Genomic DNA, 25,755 nt, shown 5'->3' with positions numbered 1-25,755 from the left:
AGCAGAAAGTAGCCTGGAATACTACGCTCACATTCCCAAAAAATGGATTATGGATATTTTCCTTTGTTTAGAATGTTGGTTACAAGTTGTTATGGCTAATGGTCAGGAAAAAAGCTAAACAAAGGATATTAGATTCAGAGTTCTTGTTTTTTAAAAAGAAAATAAGAGGGGGAAGTGGTGTGGGACAAATGTCTATATTCTGTCAATTATATTTTAAATAAATGTTTGGCCAGTAGCTCGGCAGGAAGTATAGGCAGGACAAACAGACAGGAAGTAGAAGCTGGTCAATGAGAACAGAATTCTGGGAAGAGGGAACCCCATTCTCTCAGGAGCCATGACCCAGCCACAGAAGAAGCAAGATGTGACTGCCCTGCTAAAAAGGTAACAAGCCACATGGCTAATATAGACAAGAATAATGGGCTAATATAAGTTATAAAAGTTAGTAAGAAGCCTGAGCTAATAGGCCAATCAGTTTATAACTAATGTAGACCTCTGGGTGATTTCTTTGGGACTTAACAACCATGGAAACTGGGCAGAAAAGAAACCCGACAATACACTTTAAATGTAAACAAACATTTATAAACAATATTTGGGAACTGAGGTATAGGTCTCACCAAACTGCTTCCTGCTGTTTTTTGGACAAAGTATTTGGGGGTGTTCAAGGCAAACTTTCAGGGGATCTTGGTTCACACATTAGCTGGTAAGGATTCCAAAGGCTCTCATTCTCTGTGGAAACAAAAGAACTTTTTCCAAAGCAACATATTCTTAGACGCAAATTTTGAAGACAAGATATCTTTAAAGTATCACCACATGGCTGTGGCTTACTGGCAAGGTTCTGGGGCTTCATGGTATCTACCTGACTCTGCCATCTTTCTCCCAGAATTCAGTTTACTTTTCCCTGCTAGCTGTTCTGCCCTATCACAGCACCAAAACAGATTCTTTTCTTAAATTATTTTTTAAAATTTATTTATTATGCCTCCACGTATGCTCACATGCCAGAGAAGAGTGCCAGATCTCATTACAGATGGTTGTGAGCCACCATGTGGTGGCTGGGAATTGAACTGAGGACCTCTGGAGGAGCAGCCTGTGCTCTTAACCTCTGAGCCATCTCTCCAACCCACAAAACAGATTCTTTATTCATTGACCAATAAAAGCAGCACATACACAGAAGGACTTCCTACACCAGAAGGGTGCCCAGCAGCAGGGAAAGGATTTTAGGGTAAATGCAACTTCCACTGAAAGGTACTTGTCAGGGCAGGGTGGGGAAGTGATTGTTGATCCTGCAGAAGCAAGCAGAGGCTGGATAGTATGGAAGGCTGGTGCCAGGGCTTTAGGAATTGATATGACAGAGGTGAGGAAACAGAAAAGAAAAACACGCAGACACACAAAAAAACTGGAATCAGGAAAACTGGGCTCTCTGATGAAGAAACCTCAGCAACCCTGAATCTCAGTGGCTTTATTGTACACACTTGAACAGGGAGCCAGAATTTTTGCATACATACAGCCAGAGCAGGAGGCAGGATTATTATATACAGCTGAACAAGAAGGCAGGTTTGACTAATCTTAGTAGACATAGAAGTCTCTGTGGGGTATTAGTCTTCATACCATAAACATCAGGTGTTAGAGAGGGGCAGTGAGAAAGCTACAGGGGATATGTTCTGCACTCACTGCCAGTATTCACACTCAGACCCTAGGAAAGGCTTTGATGCCCCTTTGAGCTTCACCAAGGGAAGGTTTTTGTCATTCCAATGAGGCTGAGGCATTGACCCTGGATATGACCACGACCTTGTCAACAATATACATTTATTAAGAACTTCACTGGCATTTCTACAGGCTAAATTTTACAAACCAGCAAAAAAGAGTATTAAACTAGGTCACACAAACACATGCAAAGGTTAGAGCATTTGGCTTCAATGTTGAAACAAATTAAGACAGGAAGACTCATTGGGAGACTGGATGACTGAAATTCATGTTAAAAAACTTCACACAGGTTTTTGTTTTGCTTTTTAAATGAACACTTTTTAAATTGCTCAGTATCCATTCCCTTTGGGAACTTCTGTTCTATGCCAAACAAATGTGCTCTATTTGTAATCTGAAATTTGAGTATCCTACAATTATAACTTGATTGTTCCTGCTTTAAAAATTGACACCAAACTATAGCCTATAACTGATTTGGTTCTAAGACATTTTTCTAAGTTACTCACAGTTTCTATGAATTTCTAAGTCTTTCAATAAGTCTTTTGTTTATTGAGCAGAATAAGAGGATTCTCATGTACACACATACAAGAGTTGTCTGACCAGAATCTATTATTTCTCCTACAGGCCAGGCCACAAAGGCTTTCAGGAGAGATGGAGGGTTAGTGGAAATATTTAACAAGAGAATCCTTGGTTTTCAAGCTTGTTACACATTAAGGTGATCACTACACATTAAGGAGGTACTCATTTTGTGATAACAGAAGCTCTGCCCCCCCCAAAAACATCACCATCCCCAAAAGCACCTCACTTGTGCTCATAGTTTGGACTCATTGGTAGATCCAGTTATTGAGTTTATTGGACCAGAAGTTCTTGTCAGTGAATCAGTTATTTGGTGGATTATCTGATATCCCTATTGGAGATCTATATCACATTGAGTATAGCTTGTTCCTGGCCTCTTCCTGCCTCACCTCTGCTTTTCGGCCAGTGAGTCAGTGGATCTGCTATAGCACCACAGCAGACTACAGCCATGGTGTTGTCTCACCACAGAGTAAGCCCACCAACACTCAAATATTGAAGCAAAAGAAATCCTCCTTGAATTGGATTGAGTGTTTGTCACCGCAATAAAAGCCTGATTGACACAACAGTGGAAAATACAGTGAGCTGGCTGTGGGATTCATCTTGTAATATTCCTGGGCTAATCGCTAATTTATCAGGCATCTGGGTTCATGGAGTTAATAATAGTGCTTGCCTTAAACAATTGTTTTAAAATTAAATGTATTAATAGATGTTAAGTACTAAGTAACTCATACAAGTTATGGCCCAATCCATTAGCTTGTGAACTATAAAAAAAGTTTGTGAAACATGGACAAGAAATCAAAATCAACAATGCAAACAAGGTATTTTATTCAACTAATTACAGACAATGAATTAATAAGAAGTATAACTTAACAGGCATTTATAACTTAAATGTTATACCAAGGACTTCAGTGAAATCAAATTCTTCAACTGTATTAGAGTTCAATATCAGTAAAAAGGATAAGTACAAAATCACGGAAATATTTCATTCAAGGAATCTTCTCCGCTGTAAACACTTGAGAAGCCTGTTTCCTGGCCTTGAAAAAGAATCAAGAAGAAAACAGGCTATGAATTATAACCTAGAAATTAATTACATATACTATGTTATCATTTTTTAAAAAAATTACATGTATTGTTTTATCCGTGCATGCCTGTGTATGCTATAGAGGTCAGCTCTCTTTATAACAGGTGGATCCTGAAGTTAGAGTTTGTCAGCCTTGGTAGCAAGTATTTTGACAGCTGAGTAGTTGTGTCAACCCTTTGTCTTATCATCATTTCAATGTAGAAAATAAAACCTGTACTTTTTTCAAGATAACAATGAAAAGTCCTAGTGGAAAATTATGATCTAAAACTTAAAAAATTAGTAATACATATTTTACAAGTCAAGTCATGAAGAAAATTCTAGATAAAGGCAAAATAGAGTGAAACAAAATGTTATTATCCGATGGACTCTGTCAAATGTAAAAATGCTGACTCACAATGATATTGATGGGAAGGGGTTTGAGGAACAACAGGGGACCAAAGAAGAAGTGAAAAGAATGACAGAGCTACATAAGCAAATAATCCCACCACTGAGGAGGCAAAAGCAGGTAGATCCCTGTAAGTTCAAGGCTAGACTGGTCTACATAGTGAGTTCCAGGACAGCCAAAACTGTAGAGTAGGACCCTGTCTCAAAAGCAAAAACAACAACAACAACAACAAAACCCTTGTTTATTATGAGTTAGTATTCCAGCTGTACCACTCCTGGGTGAGGAGCTACTGTATCTGACTTGGGGATGAGGGAGAGTCAGTTTCTTTAAGGATATGTCTCTTGGTAAGTTGACCATGCTCCAGTGGCTGGTCTCATACCCAGGAATATATGAGAAAAAATTGGACTCTGTGGATTATGGAAAAAAGATAAATAAAGCACATGATGAGGACTTCGTGGGAAAGGATCTGGGAGAATTTAATGAGAATAGAGGAAGAAACCATGGTCAAAATACATTCTATACATACAGAAAATATTCATAGCGTTAATAAAATATTAAAAGAATAAAGGAAAATTTCATTGTTTCTGCTGCTTCCAAATTTGGTTTACAAACTAAAGCATATTAAACTCAGCTAAACTAAACAAATTCGGATAATTGAAATTCAGAGTACTGGAATAACCAAATAAAAACTAAGAATGTACTGAAGTATATTAGCAACTATTATCAAGATGTGAAGAGAAGCTAGCCACAATATCAAATGCCAGTAATCCATGATGTTGAGGTAAGAGAATGAGTGATGTGGGAGTGTCATATCAATCTGTTGTTTTCATTGGTTAATTAATAAAGAAACTGGCCTGATAGGTTAGAACATAAGTGAATGGAGTAAACAGAACAGAATGCTGGGAGGAAGAGGAAGTGAGGCAGACGCCATGCCTCTCCTCTCCAGGGCAGACGCGATGAAGCAAGCCGCCAGGTCAGACATGCTTAATCTTTCCCAGTAAGACACAGATTATTAGAAATGGGTTAAGCAAGATATGAGAGTTAGCCAAAAAGAGGCTAGATATAATGGGCCAGGCAGTTTTTAAAGAATACAGTTTCTGTGTTGTTATTTCGGGTAAAGCTAGCCGGTGGCTGGGAGCTAGGCGGCAGGAACACAGCCCGCAGCTCCTACTACAAATGAGGAGTTCATAGTTAACCTAGGCTACACAGTGAACTCAAGACCAGCCTGGGCCACATGAAACCTTGTCTCAAAGGTTGAAAAAAAATTTTTAGGTGAAAATAGGTCTCTAGAAAAACAGCTCAGTGTTTGGTGATGTGGTTCTTACAAAAGATGTAAGCTCAGTTCCCAACAGCCATATTGGGTGGCTCATGACCACCCACAACTCTAGGTATAGGGGACACCATGTTCTGGTGTAACACTTATGTGGTTTGCACACAGGCACACACACACACAAATATAATAAGACCCTTTTTACAGTTTTCCTTTTCTTTTTAATGAGGATATGACTAATATCTGTTATATACATAACTAATTATTATTTTAACTAACCTTAATTAGACGGCATTTATTCTTTCAACTAACAAGACCTTGAATAAACAGTTACTCAAAATATATTCACAGCAAAAATATCTTATAGTATCCTAAGATAAAAGAAGTTTCAAAAATAAAAGAAGTTTTGAATGGCAAACTTTGCTTGTGAATAATAGGTAAATTATTATCAAAATATAACAATGAAGCCAGTGGAACAGCTCAGTTGGTAAAGGCAGTTCCTGCCAAACCCAATGAACTGAATTTAAGCCCTGGGACTCATATGGTAAAAGTTGAGAAGCAACTTATGAATGCCTACCTATAATACACACACATACACACACACAAATTTAAATAAAAATAAATATAATTTAATAGCTTTAATAGGGCAGTACATGGTGGTGCACACTTGTAGTCTCAGCATTAGAAAGCAAAGGCAGGCTGACCTCTGTGATTTCTGAGGCCAGTCTGGTCTATATAATGAGTCCCAGGTCAGCCACAGATGCACTGTGAAGAAGACCTATCTCAATTTTCTTTTCCTTTTGGGGAAAAAAAAAAATCAGAACTAAGAGTGAGTTGATAGGAGTGTGGGGAAGAGCAGAAAAGGTGAAGGTAGTGAGAATAATCAGAACACATCCTTATACATGTATGAAATATTAAAAAGAAAAATGATTTAGTGAAACTTCTTAAAAAGAAGTTTTTTTTCCAAGAGGCTACACAAGACCAAGTGCTGGATAAACTGCTACACTGCAGATCTGACTTCACTACTCACTATAAGTGTCCTCATTTGAAACACAGAAACAATATCCATTTACCCTACAGTGACGTTCTATACAGTGATACATGTAAAGTCCTTAGTAGCTGTAATTCTTAAAGGCACAGCTATGATCTAACAAACCCCCCAATCCCAAAAAAACAAAGTCAAAAGTAAAGGACAGAAAAGACATGTTTAGTATTCTAGCAGCAACAATGACTCACTTTCTAAAACTGGAAACATAAAAGCCAGTTAAAACGTTGTTCACCTGGAGTCCAGTCAACACCTGTTTACTACTATACTCTCCAAAGTTACTGTGCACTGAAAGCAAGCATCAGAACCCATAATAAGAATTAAAATGAACTCTACATCTATCTGGCCAAACTAGTAATAGGATTAAAAATAAGTTTGTAATTGGGGATTAAAGACATTGAAAAGAAATCTTTTAAAGCATACTTAAATTGAGTAACCCAGCAAACAATCATTGTCTTTCTATCTCCAGTTAAGAAGCTGAGATTAGCCAGCTTCTGTTTTAAATCTGACTCCTTTCCCCTTGAGCCTGTTCTTTCCCATGTCCCTCACTAGTATTCTGTCTCATCTTTAGAGGGAAACAAATATGAAGTTCTCAAATAAGTACTCTTTTTAGTTTTCTCATAGAATTCCCACACCAGGGCTGCAGACGTGCTCAATGGTTATGAGGACATAGTGCTCTTGCGAGAAGCCCAAATGAATTTCCCAGGACCCACATCCAGCAGCTCACAAACCACCTGCGACACCAACTCCATGGCATCTATGCCCTCTTCTGGCTTCCATGAGAGTTTTACTCTATACACAATACCACACTTAGACACACACAGACACATGCAATTAAAAATAAAAATAAAAAATAAAATCTTAAGATTCTGGAATCTTATGCATTGTCTAGGCTTGTGTGCTAGGACGCCACTGCAGCTTACAACCTCAGTGTAGGTTTTCTAATGTCTAAAAGTTCTTCAGTAATTTGGAGCTCATCACTTAACTATAAATGAAAAAGGCAAGAGTTGTTCTTGAACTGAGGATAAGATATAGCTCCTGAATCTAGAGTGATAAACAGTAAGACCACCTGAGTTAGGTTACAGATTGTTTTCATAACCACATTATTGTTACTGATTACTTACCTGACATCAAAAGGTAAAACAACAAACTTAAATATTTTATGAAAATGAATTAAGCAACTGAAAGATATTTAGGTACTATCTAAATTTAAAAATGGCCATTCCAGAAACCCAGTGACATCAAAGACAAATGTATTTGCCATTTCATGAAATAGAAAAGAGTTGTGAGGAAATAAAGAGAGAGAATGCTGATTTTAACTAAAACTTTTAAGTGACTTCACCTGATACTGAGATACTTACAACTTTCTCCTCTGGTGAAAGAACGCCCTCTACTGCTACTATCTGGTACTGCTTATGTTTAAGATTCCCCACAGATTTCCGCAGCTGCCTGAGACTACCAGGCTCTATGTCTTGCTTTAACAATCTCTGCATTTCTCGGGAAGAACATCCAGGATCAAATATTAGTAAACATAATGTCCGGTTTTTCTTCTCTTCAATGCCAACAATTGTTCGACTATGACCTAGTCAAAGTATAAATATCAGTTAATATCTCACATCTGTACAGTTATTACTATATATACATTCACAGTCTCTGTGTGGGTTTTTGTGTGTTTAGAACACATGCACATATACACACACAGACTTGCTGTTTTAAATAAGTACAGTCTAGAAAAGCTTAATATAGTGACAAATGAGTAAAGACTGTAAGAAGGAAAGGGATGGATAATGAGAGCAGTGAACCAGAAAAGGACCACAAGAAGTGCAAAGGCCCCAAGATGCTGTGTCACGCAAGAATGTACCAGAATGACAAGTAGCTCTGACAACCAGTCATAACAGCACCCCCCCTCCAGCCTGTCACCTCTATTGCAATCTTGACCTTTCTTAAGCAATAGTCAATCTGCTCTCTTAAAAATGATAGTTATGTGTGTGATCTACTAACCCTGGTGCTGGAGATAGACAGGAGGTTTAGATGTACACACAACCTTTGGATTCCCTTCTCTAGCTGAAGAATAATAGTTCAATATCCACTCAAATAAGCGAGGGTGTGTACCCGATGGACCAGTTGACTTGTGAAAATCAATAATGCGGCACCTAAACAATTGACAAAGAAAATAGTTTAGAGATATTTTACAAATTTTTGCATAAATGTAATTTGCAAAAAAAAAAAGAAATCTTGATCCAGAACAATTTTATGTATTGATGACTTCCCTATGAAGGAAAAAGTAAATATGAATTTTAAAACTATCATTTTGTGGGGAAAATAATAACTCAAATCACCACTCACAGCTCATGAATGAGCTAAAGATTACAATGATTTCCTAACATATTCCCTGCATAGCAAATAAGAAGCATGCTGGACTTTTAAAACCCATGTGCTATAACATGGGACACAATCACTTTTATTCTAATGTCCCTATCCCTGATGATCAGCTAGAAACTTGCCACCTAGAGGCTGGTGAGATAGCTCCATGGGTAAGGATGTTTGTTTTGAAAGCCTGATGACCTGAGTTGAATCCCTGGGACCCACATCAAGGAAGATGGGGAGACCAACTCCACACATTAGATTTCTGACCTCCACAGGCACTCTCCAACACATGCATAATAATAAAAATGTAGAGACTTAGAGAAATAGCTCAGTGGTTAAAAGCACACACTATTCTTGCCGAAGACCCACATTTGGTCACAGTTGCCTGTTAACTCCAGCACTACAGGGTCCAAAGGCACCACACTCATGTTCACATAAATACAAGCATGCACATACACACATAACGCAAAACCAGTAAAATAATAACTTTTATGGTTTTCGTTTTTAAAGAAAACAACTTCTTACAGAGGTTTTTCTACTCAGCGTTAAGTGTAAACACAGAAATAATTAAAAACTTCAATCAAGTTATTGTGTCTTTATTTAAACGAAAAAATCTGAATTCTGATTTTAATCCTCAGTAGTAGTCATTTTTACATCAAAAGCATTCTAAATACTTTACTCTAAAAATAAATAAGCAAATATAAAAATATTCAAGTATATTTGATTTTTTTTTAGTTTCTGTTACAGACAATACTGGTGAACAGCATAGGAACATGTGAGTTCTCCCCTCTCCACCCAGTGTCTCCTGTCTGGCCCAGACTATGGTGGCACATTTCCTTTAAGTAATCTTGAATAAATCAGATTGTTGAACTAGGTTCACTTTTACACCACACACACACACACACACATACACACACACACATACACACACACACAAATGTACTATAAAGCATAACCAAAAGCATTTAATAGCTTGATTATTTTAAATTCCAGCACAAACAATGCATCCTTATCTCTCATAGCAATAAAATCTCAAAAAGATAAAAAACTGTTAATGGTTTCTACCATACTCTGAATGTGCACTGTCCCTTGTAGGCTCACATTAGACTTGATCCTCAGCAGGAAGAGTTATCTGAGAAGACTGTGAAAACTCTAGGGGGTGGAGGCTTGCTGGAGGAAGGAGATCACTGGCTGCAGGTCCTGAACCTTATAGCAGGTTCCCATTTCCTACTGATACTATGCTTCTTGACTGCTGATGCAATATGACAGCCAATCTACTTTCTGCATCTTCTGTTTCCCCACCACAGTGGGCTGCATCCTTTGAAACGTAAGCCAAAATAAACCTTCCTCACTTAAGTTACTTTGGCTAGCACATTTTATTATAGCATGGAAAAAAATAACTAAGGCAGTAAACTTTAGTCTGACTAAATTTAATGCCGGTAATTTGCAATTGAATTCAATAATGTTAACTGGAGTTTGCAGGTACATACTTTACTCTCAGTGAGGTCAGAAGTGTATAAATCTCACATGCTCCAATCCAGGCCTTTGTTCCCTGTAATTTGTTATTAAGTTGACAGGCTCCCTGAGGATCAAAACCTTCCTTCCATGCATCTTCAATCATGGACTGAATTTTTGGAATACAAGGAATGGACATACCTGGAATCATGTAAGAAAAACAAGTCACAAGGTCAGGTACTAATATGCTGAACAATTATACCCCATAATAACATGTATTCTACTAAAACCCAATTTCTAAGACACTTCTTGGCAAGACCCTCTGTGTGTATAAACTCAGAGGATAACAGTACTTTACATACCTTTCAAGCAGTCACCATACACATCGTTTTGTAGTAATGATGAAAGTAGCATCTGGAAATTTCTATAACCACAACCCCAACCTTTGTCCCCAAAGGATGAATGAAAGTGGTCCACCACTGTAGAGAGCCACACACACCTCACATCTGTGGCAGTGTTCTGATAATATCTATGGAGGGCTTCAATAATTCCTAGAATAGAGGAGATTTTGGAATACTTAAGAAGATTCATTATCTCCATTACACAGCTGTTCATGTCTAATATCAGCTTCAAGCTCCACAGAAAACACCTACCAACTCCACTTTTAATTTAGGTCATGCTCTCACTGCCCCACAACCCAAATTTTCTAACATGAAAATAAACCTACGTTTTCTAACACTAAAATAGTACTCCCTGCAATGACCTGAAGGTGACTGCATCCTTAAGCTCTTCAACTGCAAAGCCTGGGACACAAGAGTACCCACCCTTATAGAAAAAATACTCTTCTTGTCTTTCCATTTGTTACACTCACCACTAGAGCTTGCTCAGTCTGCTTCTACCTGAAAGTGTATGTCTCCTGCTAGTCTACAGCATTGGTGCTAATCTGCAGTATATAAAGCCTAAGCTAGTGTCCTGCATCTGACCTTCACTTTTTATTCTTCTTGACCTAACAATCAAATATTCTGCTGCTGAGCTTATAATTTAACATCAGTACTATACTTTGTATACATAACAGGATAGTAAGTGCTAAGCAAAGGAAGATAAATATGACAATATTTCTAGAAACATGACCCTAGACTAATGTCTAGAATTTGGTCAAGCAAGATATTTGGACAAGTTTACACGTGATTCTTCCTTTTAGAAAATTCTTCTTCTTCTTAGAATTCTAAAAATCCTGGAAGAACCAAACATCACCTTCAAGTAACTTTTTCTGACTCTACAAAAACAATCAGAACATTTATTTTTTCACGGCCCTACTTATTATCTAGTCACACTGTGTCACAGCAGAACATTATAGTTCTTTGTAAAAAATTCTGTCTTCTTTAAAAACTCGGATGATAATGGGCAGTGGTGCCTTTTATGTAGTTCATGTTTTCTCACAGCATGGGGTATGAAAAAGAAAAGTCATATGTATTTTATTTGAATGAAATACATGGAAATGTTTTTAGGGAGACAAATTTTAAAAAAAAAATAATTCAAAATAATCATTTTACCAATAGCTGCAGCTGTGCCCACTATCATGAAGAACAAAAGCTTGATATAAATTTAAAACAATAATACCTAAACAAGACTCACATTCAAGAAAAAGAACAACAAAAATGACTTGTGACTGAATAGTAAGTTTACTCATGGAGAGAAAAAATGATGAAGTGGTATGGAACAGACACTCTAGCAACAGAAATATAAAGGACTCAGATTGAATCAAGGTTTAGGACAGTACTTTAAGAATGAAAAGGGGGAAACCCTATAAGAATATAATTTTATATATATATATATGAGTATACTCTGGCATGCTTATTAGATGTAAGACAGAAATACCTCATTTCCTGGCAAACTTTGTCATAGCAATGATATCATACAACCATATTAAAGAATTTTTTCCTTATAACATATTTTTTTAGTCCTAAATTACCTTATTTTCCAAAAAAGCTACGTTTTGTTAAATTACACTTTATTGTTAAAAACAACAAGGCTGTAAATATATAAAAGGGTATTAAATAATGACTTCTCTAATAAACACTCTCATAATTAACAAAAATAAAAAATAATAATTTCTGCTGTGGACTAGAGAGATGCTTCAGCAGAAAAGAACACTTGCTACTCCTATAGACACATGTTCAATTCCTAGTGCCCACACTGGGCAGCTCAAAACCACCTGTACCACAAACTCCAGGGGATCTGACATCTTTCCACAGGGAAAAAAAAAGAGTCAAAAAATGGTGTTAGAGAAATTAGTTCTGTTATATATAGGTGCTTACAAATGTAACACTGTTAAAAATGTGGGAAAAACTCCAGATCCCCAGCTTTCCTTCAGTCCCCACCCCCACTCCTTAATAAACAAATACTAGATACATTAAAAATAAAAATATAGGGACTGTAGAGCTGTCCTATCACAGCTACTCTTCCGGAGGACCCAGGTTCAATTCCCAGCACCCATGTAGTGGCTAAAACCATCTGTAACTCCACTTCTAGAGTATCTGATGGACGATTTTGGTCTATATGAACACCAGACATCTAAGCAGTGCACAGATATACATGCAGGTAAAACTTCCATACCTGTAACATTTTTAAAATAAAAATATAAAATAGCATGTTTAAAGAATCATAAAGGAATGCACATTTGTGATCTTCAAAGAAACCCTTCCATCTTAAGACAAACAGAACACACACAATGAAGAAAAAAACTAATAGATTGCTGTGTATGGTGGCTTACTCCTGCAATCCTAGCATTTGGAAGGATGAGGCAGAGGTCTGCTAAGAGTCTGAGGATAGCCAGGCTAACAAATGAGTTCCAGGTCAGACTATGCTGATGGAGGAAGGTCATTGGTTAATAAAGAAATTGCCTTGGCCCATTTGATAGGCCAGCCCTTAGGTGGGTGGAGTAGACAGAACAGAATGCTGGGAGAAAGTGAGGCAATCGCCATGCCTCTCCTCTCTGGGTCAGATGCGATGAAGCTCCAGCCCAAGATGGACGTACACTAGAATCCTTTCCGGTAAGCCACCACTTTGTGGTGCTACACAGATTATTAGAAATGATTTAGTCAAGACGTGAGAGTTAGCCAAGAAGAGGCTGAAACTAATGGGCCAGACAGTGTTTAAAAGAATACAGTTTGTATGTTATTTCAGGTATCAAGCTACCTGGGCAGGAGCTGGGCAGGACAAAAAGCAGGCCCACAGCTCCTTCTACACTATGCTACTGAGACGCGAACTTCCCTCAAAAAAAAAAAAAAAAAAAAAAAAAAACAACCAAAAAATTCAATTATGTTCAAATTTAAAACCTCTACCTATAGATGCATATATAGATCTGGCACTAGAGTACATGGCTTTAATCACAAAACTTGAGAGGTAGAGAGTAGAGACATGTGGATCCCTGTGAGTTCATTACCAGCTTGGTCTACAATAAGATCATGTATTTAAAACAAATATCTCTCCTGGATTGTAAGGTACCATGTGGGTACTGGGAGTTGAACCTGATTCTCTCAAAGAGCAGCAGTATTACTAAATACTAAGGCATCTCTCTAGACCTGAGAGATCATGTCTTTAAAAAAAAAAAAGACCAAGTTGTAGAACTTCAAATCTTTCATATAAACTGTGGTAGTACCCTAGCAAACATACAAAAACAAACAAACTTGCCAGAAAAAGACATATACCATCATGAATAAGACAGACCTGATTGTTAATAGCAGCTACCTAGCCCTACAGCTAGTGGAATATGCAAGTCCTAGAAAAGTCGTATATACTGAAAATATCAAGTTCATAAGAATGTTCATTTGGGCCCAGAAGAAATGATGTATACAAAGCTTTTAGTATCAAAAATGTCATGAGCCATAGGGTGGCCACCACACAAGAGGCTACTGAGCATCTGAACTGCTGCATATTTAATTAAATATGCTGTCAAGATGAAATATATAACGAATTTGGAAGACTTTGGAAACAAATTTTACAAAGAACATAAAATATTTCAATTAATTGTTCTTGTGAGTTGAACATAACCATTACACTATGGAAAAACCCCTCTTAATACTCAAAATTTGTTGAAATAGTGCTATAGATACTGGGCTTAAACTATTAGAGGATGGAATTTAGACTTAAGTTCAACAGGGCTTTTTGTTCTTGTTGTTTTTGTTGTTAAAACTTTACTGCAAAAGCCATATGCTCAGCAGAAACTATGATTTGACAATTGAAGTGCTCCTGAGCTATGGATAGGATATGTAGTAAGTTATTTTCTACAGAGTGTTCCCAGTCAGTCACCACATTAGGAAGGCAGCTGGAGAAAGAACACAGTGTAACATCTTGATAAGCTATGGTGTCCAGTAATTTAGGCATATATATAAAACACTATTTCAACTTACAATATTTTCAACTTGAAATCCACCACAACCTGAAAGAAATGCTTTTATAATTATATGGATTTTTTTTTCATTAAGGTGGTTCTAAAAGATGTAAAATTCTGCAGATGGCTTATATTATGTTTGTTCAAACAACCCATAATTTCATCTAAAGGCTTGGGGTAACCAAGCATTTTCTGAATGGATTAATGGTTTATGTACAGGAGGGAAGTCTCATCTGGTGCTTGTAAACACTGTCAAAAGGCCCCTGGGTAGGTAAGTTATCAGCCTTAGTGGGAAAGCTATTATAGTCTGCCAAACTGACATGCTATGCCTATCAAATTGCCTTCTAAATGTTTATCCATAGATTAATGTTTGGTAGTGGGTGTCTTTAACTGGTCAAAGAACTTAGTGAGAATAAATGACTATTTGATATTCAGTCCTAAATGGGATAGCTACATCAACCCCTCCAAGGCTCAGGAAACATTAAGGAAGAGGGGGCACGGAAGGGTTTCTGGCTTTCAACCTAAGTAGCAAAGACTATCTGAACAGTACTCAGGTTACCAAAATGGTGCAGGAAAATTGTCTGTATTCTGTCAATCATGTTTTAAATAAATGCTGATTGGCCAGGCAGGAAGTAGAGGTGGGAAAACCAGACAGGAAGCAGAAATGATATAATGAAAACAGGAGAATTCTGGGAAGGAGGAAATTGATTCCTCCCACTCCTGCCCAGACCACCAAAGCAGCAGGATGTGATCTGCCCCACAGAAAAAAGGTACTGAGACACATGGCCAACATAGATAAGAAAAATGGGTTAATCAAGATGTGAGAGTTAGCCAGTGAGAAGCTAGAGCTAATGGGCCAATCAGCTTTATAACTTATAGAGATCTATGTGTGATTTTTCTTTGGGGCTAAACAGTTGTGGGGTACCCGGCAGGGCAAAAAACAACAACAAGCAGGCCTGGCCGATCATGTTACACCAAAACTCTCTCAGAGAGGAGAGGGGTGGTCACAAGGACACACCCATCTCTGACGATTTATAGACATTAAACCATTACAGGATAGGAGCTCATGAGGCCCTCACCTCCCTCAGATCTATAGGAAGATAATGGTTACTAGGGTGGGGAAGTGGTGAAACACGTATCTTTTTTTTCTGACCCTTCATTTATGTTCTTACAAGTAACCCTTAACCAAAGCCAAATAAACATTAACATATGCTAATAAAATGTTTAAAAAAACCTAAAGGTTCATTTCCCATTGCTGTGAGTTAATACAAGAGAAAATTATTTTAAATGAATTATTTACTATAAAAATAGGAGTTTAGTTTTAAATATTTGGAAAACTAAATACGTGAAATACAATCTCACCTCAAACTACATTAACTGTTGACAAAAAAATCCAGCAAATTCAAATGACTGTATTACCCCAGTGACGTATGCAACACTAAATTTATTACTCCAGTGGCATGTACAACAGTAAACTGCAACTTGTATTTTCAAGCACTCACCAGAAGTTTTCGTTTTTCCATCATCAATACCAATAGCTATTGATTCCATCAAATCCGCTTTTCTGCTGTGAAATTCAGAGGGATGCATTCTTCCCCTGTTTACTTCTATCTCCATGTGCCGTAGCTGCTGTTGTCTGTATCCACCAGAATTATCTAAACCATACTGCCGCTGTTAAACATAAAACAAATAACTTATTTTTATATCCCTGTTCTTCAAGCAAATGGAAACTTTCAACTTATTTTTTGGGGGGAATGTATATTAAAATAGTCTGGCTAATGGATTTTTCATACAAGTAAATGTTAAGATTTTCATAATAATTAAACCACATATCCATAATTTAATAACTAGCTATTTCTCTGTAAGCTTCTGCAGCTCTAAGAAATAATTAGTTGCTTTCCTTCTAGTATTGGAATGAAAGAACTATCTTTCTGCTAAAGGCAGAATTCTCAAGATACAGTTTGTAAAGGAAATTTGCGATTCTGTCCCAACACTCATCCACAAAGTCACACTTTGTCTTCAAATCAATCAATCATGCTACAGAGTAAGTGAGCTGTGTTTTTGCAAACTGTACTGAGACATTCAAATGTATAAAATGCCTTATGGATAAACTTCCTGAGATCTAAACAACTTAAAAAGTTACATCTTTGTCATGGTTAATCTTATTAGGGTTGAGGTGACTTAAATTTACCACAGGAACATTTTAGGGTATGTCTGTGGGTTGTCTAGATTGAGCTAATAGAGATGGGAAACCCACCCTAAAAATGGCGCATCCCATAGCTACTCACAGACTGAATAGAAAGGATAAAGTAGCTCATCTGTTCCTGCTTCTGGCTGTAAATGCAATGTGACCAGCATTCTTCCTCGCGCTATACATAAACCCTCCTTCCATAAAGTGCTTCTTGACACTTATTCTATCAAAGCAACAACTAAGGTCTAAAAAAACTTACTAAGGAGTGGGTTTCTACTGTAGTCAACCTGTCCGGAGAGTTCTTATGCCATTGAAACCTGTTTATGAGGAGTACTGTGGAAGAGTTTGAAACTCCAGGCTCAAAAGGCCCTAGAATTCTGTAAGCAGGGCTTAAGGGGCCATTCTGATAGAGTGGGGAGACCAGGATGCTAGGACAATGTGAAGAGTGGAGGCCTGATTGGAGGTTTCACAGGCAAACTGGGCTAGAAGTCATTTGGCCTTCATTCTGGCAAGAATCTGGCTTCATTCTGCTTGTGTCCTAAGAACTTCAGAGGCTGAAGAAGTAGAAGATTGGTAAGGAAATCTCAAGATAACATTCAGACTGCATCACGATTACAGGCTATAACCCTTATGCAGGTTTACAGTAGAGTACAAGGTAGACCAGAAAGCTGAAAATGTGAAGTGGTAAAGTGTTAAGGTTATAGACAAAGCAGGTATGAAAGCAGCTGCACAGTGTGATAGTTATTTGCTTCTGAAACCTGGTTACCTGACTTCAAACCCTGAGACCCACATATTGGAAGGAGAGAGCCAACTTTCAGAAATTTTCCTACTTCCACAGGCCTACCAGGACATGTGTACACCCTCATACCCACAGATAATTTTTATTTTTTAAAGCAGCAGTAATTATTGGGGTAGAATGGTTCCTATGGGCTCTATGTTTAAAGACGTGGTCCCCATTTAGTGGAACCATTTGAGAAGGATGAGGAGGTACAGTCTTCTTGGAGTAAGCATGGCTTTGTTGAAGGAAGTGTCTCATTTGGAGTACACTTGGAAGTTTCAAAAGTCCATGCCAGGCCCAGGCTTTTTTTCTCTGCCTGCTACCTGCTGATCAAGGCAAATTCCCAGCTCCCACTCTTAGCACCATGTCTTCCTGCCTGCTGACGTACTCCCCACCATGATAATGAACTAACCTTCTGAAAACCTGTAAACAAGGCCTCAGTTAGATGCTTTCTTTTATAAGAGTTGCCTTGGTATGGTGTCTCTTACTGGTAGAACAATGACTAAGATAATTGTTAAATAGATAAGCACAAATGAGAGAAATATATCCTGTGACAACAGGAAAGGTACCTTAATTATATCCACTAAAGACTCTAATGAAAAGAGTGATTCATTTGAAAAGAGGGCCTAAACTGAAAATGCCACTGACAGGTTCCATAATCAAAAATTTCCATGGTTGGCACACAAGGTCAAACGCAGCTATAGTCCAAGGGGCAAGGCTCCATCCCAAGAAAGTAACCAAATTTGAGTGTTGTCAAAGTGGCACCAATTTTGCAGGCATGAAAGGAGCAAGACTCACTGGGTCTTGCATCATGGTTCTAGAGAACCACTGAAGCCACAAATGTGTGACAAGGTCCTTCCACAGCACAGTCCACCAAGGAGGCCCCAAGAGCTCAGTGAGTAAAGCTGTGAAGGTAGAGCACAAGTTGGAATAGAGATCATAGAATGCTGAAGATGACAAAAGCATTGGACATCTACTGAGGAAAGCTGTAGGAACAGAGTGAAAAGGACCAAAAGAAAGGCTATTAATGTTACAGGCAGCAGAACTGGAAAGACAGGACTACTTATGCCCTTGGAGCTCAGTGATTCCATCATCCCAGATGCCTAACATAGAACTACAGGATTCGGTGCTCGGTCTGCTGGGCTATGTTTTGCTTTGATCTATTTCTTTTGCTGTGTATCCATTTTCCTTTTTAGAATGAGAATATCCACTCTGTGTCACCATATGGTAGAAGCATGAAACTTGTTTTGTAATATTATAGAGGCTTGCAGCTATAAGATTGTATGATCCTCACAAAAGACTCTGAACTTGAAAACTATGGTTTAATAGTTTGGATGTTGATGACAAATGGCAGAGTTGCAATGGCTTATTTTGACTGTCAGCTTGAAGAGATTTAGAATCAGCATGGAGAACTGGTGGAATGGCTCAGAGAGAAAAAGTGTTTGCAATGCAAGGCTGATGACCTGAATTAGATCTCTGAAACCCAAAGTGGAGAAGGAGAGCGGATTCCCCAAAGGTGTTCTCTGATTTCCACATATATTCTATGGCACTGGGTACAAGAACACACAAACATACACACATACAAATAAAAAAAAATTAAAAAAATATGAAAAAAAAAACAGGGAAAATGAGAGAGCTTATAGATTTGGTTAATTGAATGGGAAACCCACTTTGAATGTGTAGGGCACCATCCTATTGGTTAGGGTTCCACACTGAATGAAAAGGAAGAAGTGAACTGAAACCTGTAACCATTTTGCTGCTTCCTTGACTGTGGATGCAGTGTAACCAGCTACTTCCCATTCTCCCTGCCATGTCTTTCCTGCTTATAATGGACTGCAGCCCCTCCAACTGTCAGGCAAATAAATGCCTCTCCTTTATGGTACTTCTTGCTGTGCATTTGATCACAGCAGCAAGTAACTAATACAGTAACAAAGCTCTTTAAATGTTAGGGACTTTCTTATTGCTGATATTCAAAAGTCATTGGACCTTTTTATGGTATTACATTTTGAACAGGAAACAAGAGGCCATGTTCTGAATACCTGTGTCCCAGGCCAAGGTGCTATTTGGGGATATTGTGGACGAATGGGAAGTTATGCTTCTCTGGCCTGATTGCTGTCGTACCATCAGCTTCCTGGCTCACTGTCATGTGAATGCCTTTCCCATGTGTTTCCTACCATGATGGTCTAAAACTAGGAGCTCAAATAAGTCATCCTTCCCTTAAGTTGTTTCTGTAGACAACTACAACTGTAGTGCTGTACAACTAGTATGCAAAGTAAAAACAACAAAAAAAGACTTAAAAAAACAATTTTTCTTATTCGTCTCAAATCTGATATGAAAGAAATTTTGCAAATAAATGAATAATTGGTAATTGTGAAGTGGTGAAAATCCTAAATTAGATTTCCAAAACACAGTTCAAGGAAAAATAGTTATATGTATGATGTCTGAGGAAAAAGGCTTTCAGATGTATGTAAATTAGGGAACATTTTCAGATATATTCACTCATAAACCTTTATATTTAACTATTCTATTAACACATATAAATGGCATTTAAAAACTCTACATGCATTATCAACACAAATAATTATAGTCTACAAACTAGAAATGAAAAAGGAAAACATGTATTAAAAAGTTTAATGCACTAAACATCCTCAGATGCTGCAAGTTTAATCCAACAGAGACTACATTCATATGAGAAAAATGTGCCCTCAGATACCATGAAACACCAACCTCTGAACTTTCGTTAAATAAAAATGTCTGAAATTGTGAGTTGCCATGTAGGTACTGGGAACCAAATCTGGGTTTTCTGGAATAGTAGTCAGTGCTCTTAATTTCTGGGCTTTCTCTCCAGTCCAGAGGTTGTGATCCTTAAAGGAACTTAAGACTAAGGAGAGATGGTGTGGGACAATTGTATTCTGTCAATTATATGTTAAATAAATGCTGATTGGTCAGTAGCCAGGCAGGAAGTATAGGCGGGACAACCAGACAGGAAGTAAAGGTGGGTCTATGAGAACAGGAGAATTCTGGGAAGAGGGAAGCTCCCTCAGCAGTCCTGTCCAGACACAGAAGAAGCAAGATGTGACTACACTGCTTAAAAAGGAACTGAGCCATGTGGCTAACACAGATAAGAATAATGGGCTATTGTAAGTTATAAGAGTTAATAAGAACCTGAGCTAATGGGCCAATCAGTTTATGATTAATGTAGACCTCTGTGTGATTTCTTTGGGACTTAATGACTGTGGGAACTGGGAAGGACAGAAATCTCAGTCAACAGAGAGATACACAATAATTTTAAGCAGACAGACAGATTCTCAGTATAGTGTCACAGTCTGCCCGTCACTTGCATAGTTTTATGTGCACAATTTTCTACCTGATAGCTATCTAACATGGAACAAAACACTTTATTTTCATTCTTCATTTAAACACACGAGAGAAAGAAAAATGAAAACAAAATTCTGTTTGTTTTCTGTAAAATTTTTCACATATTTTATCTGAAATGATTATTCTAATATCTGAACAGATGGTTACACTGTTTTGTTTTATTTTGAGGTTTTTTGAAATGGTTCCCAGGTTGACCTCAAACTCAAGAGATTTATTCACCTTCCTCTGTCTCCCTAATGCTGGGAGTAAAGGCATGGGCCACATATACAGTCAAGAGGGGCTACATTTTCTTCCTTTCTTCCTTTTCTTTATTTAGTGGGGATGGGGGGTTGTGACTGTGAAGGTAGAAGAGGGAACAGATCACTTGGAGCTGGAATTATAAGCAGGTATAAGCTGTCTGACGTCAGGGCTGGGAAATGAACTCAAGCCCTCTGCTGGAGCAGCAAGTCCTCCTAACACATCTCTCCAGCTTTGGAGAACTGTGTCCCCCATCCCAACAAACTATAGAGGACACAGATAAAAATATTTTTTAACATAACATGGACAGGCTAGGTAGAAATCTTTTTGGCTGTGAGCTTTAACCTTCTAATGGTGGAGTCATATCTTCAGACATAAGTTAACATCTCTAAAATATATTTGGGAAATAAGAACTCTACTCAATAAAACTGCTATTAATTTTTGTACCTGCAACTTCTGGAACTCTTCCCTTTCTTGTCTTGATTCTTCGGATTTCCTCTTCCTGTCTTCTTCTTGTTGAAGCTGGTGAGCTAATTCTCGATCACCAGAACACTGGACTCTGTCCATACCTGTCAGAGAGTACAAGCGACATTCACTAAGTGCTCAGGCTGCAACAAGCACTTCTCATTGACTAAGTGATATCACCTTCCTGACAGTTTATGAAGTATTATGGGCTGAGAAAAAAAAATCAAAAGATTAAGTGACACTTTTTATTGATGGCTCTGAATACAACTAATGGAGATTCACTTTTGAAAGAAATATAAAAAAGAAAGTAATAAAAAATACAAACTATACATTCACTAGCTCCAACTATTTCACTACAGTTAGTTTTACCCAAGCAAGATAATTTTATAGGATAATGACTTGCTTCCTCTTTCCCAGAGAAACTGAAGATTCTTTTATTAGTGGCTTCTGTACAGTATCTTGTTTCTTAGAGTTCTTTATTTTTCAGGGTTTTCCAGTGAAATAGGACTAAGGGCAAGACAGAAACACCACACACAAGCACACTGAGACAGACACACATACAGTCAGAATGAGACAGAGAAACAGAGATAAAGAGACAAAGAGAACATCATTAAATATCATGAGTCATGAGGGGTTTAGGTCACATAATAACAGAGGGGAAAAGTTCCTGATGATAGTCAGAGAAACAAAGATTAGAAGTGAGAGTCAGACCAAGAAGCTGGAAATGCCAGCTCCAGTTTAGAAAGGATAAAATCCCAATTTGAAGTGTTCCAGAGTCCAAAGATCAAACACTCTATCTAGAGTCGAAAAGCAAAGAGCAGCAGCAGGAAAAACAAGACCCAATCCAAAAGGAAGAGCCAAAGTGAGTCTGCCCCTTCTACAACTGTCTTGGTCCATCTAGAATCCAACTAAACTGGATGCTACCTCCCCACGCTGAATATAAATCTTCACTATTCAGTTTGCCCACATACACATTTCCCTTGGAAACATCCGCAGAGAAACAGACAGAATAGTTTAACAGTCTTCAAGGTATTCCTCAATCCAGAGACATTACAATCCACAAACCTGATTATTTAATTCCAAAACTGAACATTTTTTTCTTCCAAACCTCCCAGCTATTGCTACTCTTCCTATTTGAGGCTCCCTTATATTCTTGGTGATGTAATTCACAACTGATTTTGAACATATCCTGAGATTATCTGCCTTGGTTTATAGAATACATGCGCCAATACAAAGCCTACCCATAAAGGAAGAATAGCAGACATTCAGCTTTCAAGGGCTCACCTTTTCACAGCATTCCCTTACAATAGTACTCAAAAATAAATAAATAAATAAATAAATAAATAAATAAATAAATAAATAAAGATAGCTAGGTGGCTAGTTTTATATTAACTTGATGCAAGCTAGCAAGCTAGAGCCATTTGGCAAGAGGAACTATAAACTGAGAAAATGCCTCCATAAGATTGATCTATAAACCAGACGAGTGACGCACGCCTTTAATCCTAACACTCGAGAGGTAGAAGCAGGTAGATCTCTGTGAATTCGAGGTCAGCCTGGTCTACAAGAGCTAGTTTTAGGACAGGCACAAAGTTACACAGAGAAACCCTGTCTTGAAAAAGAAACAAAAAACAAAACAAAACAAAACTACATTGACCTGTAGACCGGGTATGGTGCTGCATGTTTTTAATCCCACCCAGCATTTGGGAGACAGATGCAGGTGGAGCTCTATGAGTTCTAGCCTGATCTACACAAGTGACTTACAGAGCTACACGGTGAGACCCTGTCTCAAAAAACCAAAAAGATTGACCTATAGGCAAGTTTGTAGTTCATTTTCTTTTTTTTTTTTCTTTTTTTTTTTTTTTTTTTGGTTTTTCGAGACAGGGTTTCTCTGTGTTTTGGAGCCTGTCCCGGAACTAGCTCTTGTAGACCAGGCTGGTCTCGAACTCACAGAGATCCGCCTGCCTCTGCCTCCCAAGTGCTGGGATTAAAGGCGTGTGCCACCACCGCCCAGCATTGTAGTTCATTTTCTTAGTGATTGATGTTGGAATACCCAGCTCTTGTGGGTGGTGCCACTCCTGGGCTGGTGCTACTCCTGGGCTGGTGGTCCTGGGTGAACCCAGGTTGACCCAGCCAGGAGGGATCAAGCCAGTCAGCAGCACACCTTCATGGTCTCTGCATCAGCTCCTACCTACAGGTTCCTGCCCTGACTTCCCTCAGTGGTGACTGTTACCTAAAAATGTAAGATAAAATAAACCCTTTTATCCTCAAGCTGTTTTTGGTTGTGGTGTTCTATTACAGAAACAGGAACCCTAAACAAAGGCAAAAACATACCAATTGGAGCAGGCAGCAGAGAACCACTCAAGAGGAATAATCTGCCATCAATGTTCTAGTAATTTTTCTCTTGCGGTGAGGGATAAAGCAGGCGTGTGATGCATAGAGATCACTGGTATTGCTAGTAACACTAAATCTCCCACTTTATTATGTTATCTATATATTCTCAAATACTACGATTGAGTAGAATACAGTTTACTTCTCTTAGAGGCCACTTTACTTTTCTGTAAATCCTGGAAACTCATGCAAAGCTCTCAAAGAAGTATTTAATGTTATTGTTTAAAGTGACAGACAACAGGATCAGGGAGATAGCTCTGCCAGTGAAGTGCTTGCCTTACAAATACAAGAACCTGAGTTCAGTCCTCTGAACCATGTGAACCTTGTAGGTACGTTTGTAATTCCTGCATGAGGGAAGTGGAGATAGGAGCATTCCTGGGATCTAGCATAACTCATGGACTCTATGACAGTAAGAGACCCCATCTTAAAAGAGAGATATGGTGTTCCTGAGGATGGCATCCAACATTATGGCATGGTGTCCACATAGGCAGAAACTAGCTGGGCTGCCTAGGAGGGATTTAGACCAGCTGAATCTCTAGGAAATGGCACCCTCCAACCTGGTGAGCTGCCTGCAGGCTAGGCAGTGTCCTCCAGGTTTCCCAGATTTTGTAAGCATCCCACATGGCAAGGTGGGTGATGCAGCTGGTTTTGACCCATTTCTGCTCTTATAACTCCTCACCCATACTCCTGTAAGTAACCCCAATAAAACTCAATGACTCATCAAACTGAATTTTGGTGAACTTTGGTGGTATCAGGATTTTGGTCTGTCATAGGCTCTCTGGGGTAAGTAGACATGTGTGCTGTGTCTTCTCAGGGAAAGTTTGTCACACAACAGTTGTAAGATTCACATAAATTCACCTAGCTTTTTAAATTGGCAGCTTCTTAGTTCAAAATTTTTGCTAGCTAAATGCTAACTTTATTACTTCAAACCAATGAAAGAATGGCCTTACTTTGCCAATAAAAACTTTAAAATGGCAAACACTTTACAAAGCATTATTTTAAATGATGTACGTTCTCCATGTCAAGCAAAGCTCAAGGATGTCAAGATCTGGTTTGAATGGTGTCTCCACAGTTCATCCTGTAAAACTTTTCTGTGAAGTAACTTTCAGGAAAGCAGTGCAGCTCCATGAGGACTATTTAAAGAGCAGATTCACTTTTAAACAGTATGACTTTTTTCATTATATCAATAACCTAAAAGAAACATGTATTCTAGAAGGTAGAAATTAAAATACTTTTAGACACAAACATACCTTCTTGAAAGCTGCTTTCTTCTAAATGCAAATCCACATGTTCCTGGAGAATATGGTAATTTGTACAGACGAGCCCGCACATGGGACAGTCATAGAGTGGTTGATGACAGTCTGTGGTAGAGATGCAGAAGCGCTTGTTCAATTTGCAGAATGTTTAAACTTTTCACCCCATGCCAAGAACTATGTGCAATCTGGCAACTTCATCATATGAGTAAAATGTTTTCCTAGTTAGCATTAAACATGTCACCAGGCATAGTGGTGCACACTTTTAATCACGGCACTAAGGAGCTAGAGGCAATCAGATTTCTGTAAGTTAAAGCCAGCCTGGTCCACACATTAATTTCCAGGCTAGCCACGGCTATACAGTGAGACTCTGCCTCAAAAAACAAACAAACAAACAAGGCCCATCAAAGACTTTCTACTACTTTCTAACCTTATTGTGAAAATGAAAATGCTTTACAGTTGGATTTAAAAGCTACTGTTCACATTAGGGGACTCACAGCCAGTTATAACCCTAGTTCCCTCTTCTGGAATCCATGGGCACCTGTACACAGACACACACACACATCAACAATAAAAATCTTAAAAATAAAATGAGAATGCCTAAGGAAATAATGAAAAAGTCGAAAACAGTCCTCTCTGATATTATTGACATATTACAAAATGATAGTTATTAAATTAGCACAATAATAAGGAATAGTTAAGAAAATAGGACCTGGAAGACCAGAACTGACTCATACAGATGTAATAACTTAAAAAGTATTATGAATCAATAGATTTTTATTTTCCAAACTCTCA

The 25,755-nt window shown here is 38.1% G+C and overlaps 1 protein-coding gene across 7 annotated transcripts in view; it reads right to left on the bottom strand.

Annotated features, from left to right (window-relative positions):
* Positions 1-347: 347 nt before the first annotated feature.
* The window catches only part of Zup1 (zinc finger containing ubiquitin peptidase 1), a 28,975-nt gene continuing 3,567 nt past the window's right edge, over positions 348-25,755 (bottom strand). For all 7 annotated transcript variants that reach the window (XM_057761506.1, XM_057761510.1, XM_057761511.1 and 4 more), the window contains exons 3-10: positions 24,958-25,068; positions 21,302-21,423; positions 15,773-15,941; positions 10,240-10,428; positions 9,913-10,078; positions 8,057-8,208; positions 7,417-7,637; positions 348-3,308 (exon numbers count right to left, since the gene is read on the bottom strand). In XM_057761506.1, coding sequence (XP_057617489.1) covers positions 3,261-3,308; positions 7,417-7,637; positions 8,057-8,208; positions 9,913-10,078; positions 10,240-10,428; positions 15,773-15,941; positions 21,302-21,423; positions 24,958-25,068 — 1,178 coding nt within the window. In that variant the 3' untranslated portion in view covers positions 348-3,260. The remainder of the gene's footprint in view (positions 3,309-7,416; positions 7,638-8,056; positions 8,209-9,912; positions 10,079-10,239; positions 10,429-15,772; positions 15,942-21,301; positions 21,424-24,957; positions 25,069-25,755) is intronic.

This window comes from Chionomys nivalis, chromosome 2 (genome assembly GCF_950005125.1).
Source record: "Chionomys nivalis chromosome 2, mChiNiv1.1, whole genome shotgun sequence".
In the NCBI taxonomy this organism is placed as follows: Eukaryota; Metazoa; Chordata; class Mammalia; order Rodentia; family Cricetidae; genus Chionomys; species Chionomys nivalis.
The sequence above is the reverse complement of the archived record's forward strand: the minus strand, read 5'-3'. Positions and strand labels throughout refer to the sequence as shown.